The sequence below is a fragment of the Pterocles gutturalis genome, unplaced genomic scaffold (genome assembly GCF_000699245.1).
Source record: "Pterocles gutturalis isolate BGI_N339 unplaced genomic scaffold, ASM69924v1 scaffold31007, whole genome shotgun sequence".
Taxonomy (NCBI): domain Eukaryota; kingdom Metazoa; phylum Chordata; class Aves; order Pterocliformes; family Pteroclidae; genus Pterocles; species Pterocles gutturalis.
Genome location: NW_010111162.1, coordinates 13,514 through 19,232, shown reverse-complemented (window position 1 = coordinate 19,232; position 5,719 = coordinate 13,514). Strand labels below are relative to the sequence as shown.

The 5,719-nt window shown below is 39.6% G+C and overlaps 1 protein-coding gene across 1 annotated transcript in view; it reads left to right on the top strand.

The window, feature by feature from the left end:
- The window catches only part of ELOVL4 (ELOVL fatty acid elongase 4), a 14,154-nt gene extending 8,814 nt beyond the window's left edge, over positions 1 to 5,340 (top strand). Inside the window, exons 4-6 of the mRNA XM_010073658.1 lie at positions 1,442 to 1,613; positions 3,816 to 3,943; positions 4,449 to 5,340. Of these exons, the coding sequence (XP_010071960.1) occupies positions 1,442 to 1,613; positions 3,816 to 3,943; positions 4,449 to 4,724 (576 nt within the window). The 3' untranslated portion in view covers positions 4,725 to 5,340. The remainder of the gene's footprint in view (positions 1 to 1,441; positions 1,614 to 3,815; positions 3,944 to 4,448) is intronic.
- Positions 5,341 to 5,719: the final 379 nt, after the last annotated feature.

Sequence of the window (5,719 nt, the reverse complement as noted above, 5' to 3'; positions counted from 1 at the left end):
TTGTGCAGTCCCTTTGGGAAGCTGCAGAGGCTGCAATGCAGATCTGCGGCACTCTGCTGCTTTTTCGCTTGTGCTGTAATCTCCCCTAAAATATTCACCGGTCCAGTTATGGCTGTGACAAGCTAACTCTGAGGAGAGCTGCGTTCCTTTCCTGCTAGTTTGGAGAGATGGAGGAAAACACCATAGCGTTGCTCCATACTGCTTGTTCTGCTGATTCCTCTTTCTCTCGCTTGCCTGACAGCATGTGTGTGTTTGGGAAGGGAAGCTGCTGCTCTCTCCATTGCTCTTCTGTCTCCCCTAGGGACTGAAGGGGTGGTGGAGTTATTTAACACCATGTTAGGGTAAGAAAGTCTGATCTGTCAACAGATGAGTCCTGAAAGACCAGGTGAACCTCTTAGAAATGGGTGTGTTGTGGCATTGCCTGCTCTCCATGCTGGTGGTGCCATTTCCAACCTTTTTTTTTTCCTTGTATGTGTGAGTCACCACCTGGGATATGTTCTGGTCCCACCCTTGCATAACGAGCTAGATGACTAACGACGCCAGGAACTAGACTTGTTGCGATGCTTTGACATCTGGAAGGGAGTCCCCACCACCACCGTAACCCCGTATCATAGTGTTTGCAAATTGCTGTGCAGAGCTTCTGGGCTTCAGCTTGTTTTTTTGCAGGAAGCCTCTTAGTGTTGCGTCTGGGGCAAGATCCACTGTAATGGTGGATTCCAAAAGGAATTCTGGGTGTGTAGCAGTGCCCTGTTGGATAGCTGGGTTATATCTCTGCAGCTTGTGTGGCTCCCGGGGTCTCCTGTCTCCTGCTCTCTGAATGGAACAGAGCCACTGGGGTAGTGCTGGTTTGGGGCCGGGCGGTACTGAGCAGCCCAGAAGCAGCTGAGGGGAATATTGCCCCAAGGGATGTGAAATCTGTACCGCACCTAGCTTGTAAGGGTGATTTCCTATCTTCCCACTCACACTGATGTGGTACTGAACAGATTTTATGTAAGGTTTCAACCTTTGCAACTTCATTTTGACATCATGTTTCTGTCTCGTTGTTCTGACCACATCAGTGTTGTCTCATTAGTACAGGAGGTCCTGTGGTAGTCTTCTCCCACAAAGCTCAGGGTAGAGAATGAGGACACAAACCCCCTGTATTTAACTGCTCAACTGTTTGGAAATGGAAAAGCTTTTAATTATGTTAGCTCTTTTTTACAGTAGTGATTTGTGAGCGGTAGACTCAGAATAATACTTACAGGTCCAGGATGTATTAGTGGAGTATTGTTTTGTTGTTATGCTCGTACCATCGGATGTTTCGTGGCTCTACCTCAACATTTCCCAGTATTTGGGGAAGGAAGAGATGCTCTTCTCCTGCAGCAGGTAGATGGAGAGAATTTTATTCCATTCAGCTTGGAATCACTAAAACTTCTGTGTTGTCTTTTTGTTTTCATTGCAGATAGCTGCTGCTTTATGGTGGTATTATGTCTCTAAAGGAATTGAATACTTGGATACAGTGTTCTTCATCCTGAGGAAGAAATTTAACCAGATTAGTTTCCTCCATGTCTATCACCATTTCACCATGTTCACCTTGTGGTGGATTGGTATTAAGTGGGTTGCAGGTGGACAAGGTGGGTTCCCTTCCTCCCATACCCTTTTGACTGGGCATAAGGGAGGATTATTGTTTGGAATAAATGGAAAAAAGTTTTTGTAGACTTAACGTTACACTACAAGACTGTTTAAAGAACCCTGAAGCAGTGCAGTAGCTTTAATGTGCACAGTCTTCCTCTGGGGGAAACGTGGGAGAGGAAAAGATAACAGGGCAATAATCTAATGAATTGCAAAACTTTTTTTTTTCTTCATGGGCATCAATTGCAAGCCTGAAGTTTTGTTTTCAAAATTAGCCTTGTTTTGTATGAAATAGAAAAATGAATCTGTCTTGCCAACTTTAATTTTTGCAGATACAGAGAACTGGAAAATCTAATTGTGGGCCACAGTCTGTGTGCAAATATAATGAAGTTAATGGAGATGTTATTTTGGCATTATATCTGAGTTTGGGGTTTGCTTTCTTTTTTATAAAGAAGCATGTATAAAATTCTGAAACCGATGAATCTGTCCTTTAAAACCTATTCGTAATGGCACAAGTCTGTAATGCATTGTCAGCCTTTTTCTTCCCCTTGCTTCCTTTCTAAAGCCACTATCAAAAATTTTTATTCCGTTGTATTTGCCACATCCTCCCTTGCCTGCATTGTAGCCCTGTTCCTGTTGTTTTGCCTTGTCTCTCGCAAATTATAAGCTCTAGAGAGCTGAGGGTTCAGGGAAAATACCCTGGCTTGTAATGTGCTTTGTAGGCTTAAGACACTGAAAATAACACATAGTAAACACCACACCAAGCAAATATTTTGTTGTTTGGTTTTTGTTTTGCTTTTTGTCATACCACACTAATACTTAATGCATGGAGGTTTTATGCTCTCGTGTACTATAAATACACTGTACGGAGTGGTTACTTATATTCAAAAGAAGAAATATTTTAAATGAGTATCTGTGACTGTCTTTGAATTTCTCCCAAGTAATCTGCAGGATGCAGGTACTGAACTGGATATTTCATTATTTTTATTGCCTACTGCACCCGTAAAATAAGTTTACTGGAGACTGGGTGCTTCATTGTAGTCCTACTTAGAAATTCCCTGGGTATCTCAAAATGCCCTCTCCCTTGGTGTGTTTTCAGACTTTTCATGCTAAATATCTGCAGTTTACGATAAAGCAGTTGCAACTATTTCCAAGTTTATTTCACGTTTTGGTGTTCTTGCACTGCCTCTTGGTTTCTAACCCCTGCAAAATAAAAAGCTGCAGTTCCTCTTCTGCATTTCTGGAGCACTAGTGCATAAATGTGGATAGATCTGTGTTCTTTTTTCTAGTTGATAGGACACTGCCTGCATAGACAGATCTATTATAAACTAGACTGTATTATAACCAACTGGCTCTAGACCATATGGACACCTGAGCTGTTTGATGGCAGCAGCCATTGTCTGTATTGCCCTAATCTTACACATTGCAGCTTTTTTGAGCCTGTCTGGCAGTGTAAGAATACCTTAACAAGATATGGTTTGTTTCTGTTAAATAGCTACTAATCTTGACAGAGCAAAAAGATCTTAATGCAAATGAGAACTGTCGTCTTCATTTCCAGCAGGGATCATTCTGGAATGTTATACTGTGCATTTATATATTAAGAATGCTGTATGTTTTAAGTCATAAATAAGGAGACTAAAGATGAGCAGTTTAGACAAACTCTCTTGTCAATGCCCTTAAACATACAACCACAACTGAAGTTTCGCTTTGTATGATTTATTTTTTTTTTTGGCCTCCCTAATCAGGCTTCCACATGAGTTTCTTGCCTTATTGCTGAGAAGTGAACCTTGTGCATTTAAATATAGTTTAAAAGATTTAAGTTCAGAACCTGGTGCTACAGTACTGAAGTACTTTACATTGTCAGATACCACTTTTAATAACCCTTTAGCAAAACAGTTGCATTTCTACTGCAATAACTAATGTGGAATCCATGTGATTTATGTCTGTTCAACAAAAATCTTATAAAAAGCTTTTGCATAAGTAGTTCCATGGAAGATGGGACATCCTACTTGCATGAAGAGCTATTTGTGTCGTGTTGGCAGTCATGTCTATACTATACTATAATGTAATATTGAATATTTCAAAGATGGAAGCCTGACACGTCCTGTGCTTTATCGTTTTTACTATCACATGAAAAATACTAGAAAAGACTTCTTTATTTTTTTCAAAATTACATTACAGTCTTCCCTTCTGTTCCTGGACAGCTTTTTTTGGAGCTCAGATGAATTCGTTTATTCATGTCATTATGTACATGTATTATGGATTAGCTGCCTGTGGCCCTAAATTTCAGAAATACCTGTGGTGGAAGCGATACTTGACCATATTGCAAATGGTAAGTAAAATTTCTCCTTTTATTTCAGAAGGCATTGCCTCTGAGTGCATCTGCATTTGCAGAGCTTTGGAACAGATACTGCTGCTTACAAAAGTTCGTAGCTGTCTGATATTCACCGCTCAAGTTAGAATACTTCCTGGAGATGGAAGTATTTATTTCATTTCTCAAAAAATATGCAGCATAGATAAAAGTTGTGTGAGTAAAGTCTACTACTTTACTTTTTTTTTTCAACCAAATTGCAAAAACCTGTTCAAAAGGTAGAGAAAATCCAGATCTCTTAATGTCTTCTCATTTTTCTATTTCTTAAAACTGGCGCCAGGTACTACAATAAACTTGTTCCCTGGCCAAGCAGATGTGTGGGTGAATGATGTGACAGCCAAATACAGCTTCCCTCCTGCCTCCCAATGAAGCAGTTTTCGTAACTTAGTGCATTGGTATACATGGGTTCAGTCAGACCTACAGAATACACCCAGACCTTTTTGATCCTGTATTTTCTATCTTTCAGGTGCAGTTCCATGTGACTATTGGCCACACAGCCTTGTCTATTTATATTGATTGTCCTTTCCCTAAATGGATGCACTGGAGTGTCATTTTCTATGCCATCACCTTCATTTTCTTGTTTGGTAACTTCTACTATCGGACATATAAGCTGCCCAAGGAACCTGTAAAGAATGGCAAAATAGCAAATGGTGCTGTTGCAAATGGAGTAAGGAAACCACAAAATAATGCAGTGGTGGAAAATGGAAAAAAGCAGAAAAAGGGAAAAGCAAAAGGAGAGTAACTTGATCCAGGCCTTAACCATTGTTGGCAGAGAGGAACCTCCAGTGCGGTTGATAAAAGGAAAAATCCCCCCTATCTGTACCAATTAACCTTAGGTTACCGAAGAGCTAGAACACAGATATTTTCATTATTTATGAAGATTGTTTTAAGAACAACACTAAAGTTGAATTTCTATTGTAATTATGTAATTATCATGCATATGGTCTTTGTAAACTTGTAGGCTGCTGGTGTTGGTGAACGTAAGGAAGAATTGCAGTGGATTCCGTGTTTAGCAGTCCAAACGTTAATGCTACCATTGATACAGGCAGTTGTGTTGGACCTACAGTTCTTGGGGAGGGAAGGGAAGGAGGTGGCGTTTGGATGCTTGTGTTTTCTCTCCAGAAAATTATTAAATTTCAAATTATGATGTATTATGTAATCAGAATACACAACTTCTCTTGTCCTCCTTGGAGAGTATCTTCAGACACTTTGTGCTGTCAGAACAGTGTTTGACTTTTCAGACATTACTTGATTTAATTGAGTGTCTTTTAGGTTGGTTTTGTTTTCTTGTGTGGAAATATACCTACCTCTCCATCTGCTGAAAAGAATATTGAGCATTAAATAACTGGTTTCTGAAAGACGGAGTTCTCTAATATAAATATCTGTAACACTAATTCAGGAGAAAATATAATTTCCTTTTGGAGTAAAAGGGATTTTAGGTGGTATTTTTTGTTCAAGTCATCAGTAACCTTTTTCAACGTAAACTTAAATTCTGGAGTGGCAGTTTTAGTATAGCTAAGTGAAGAAAACATTTTAAGAATGTATAAATCTGAAACAAGATGTTGTTTGAAGCAAGCAGTAAAAGCAGGACTGCTGCTTGTTGTCTGTAACCTGCATTAAACCTGTGGTGCTGACTGATGCTGGAAATGGTGAGATATAGTATTATGGTGGAGAGGAAACAACAATATGCGATTGCATTTAGAAATGCTGGGTTTATGGGTAGTCATGCTAACTATG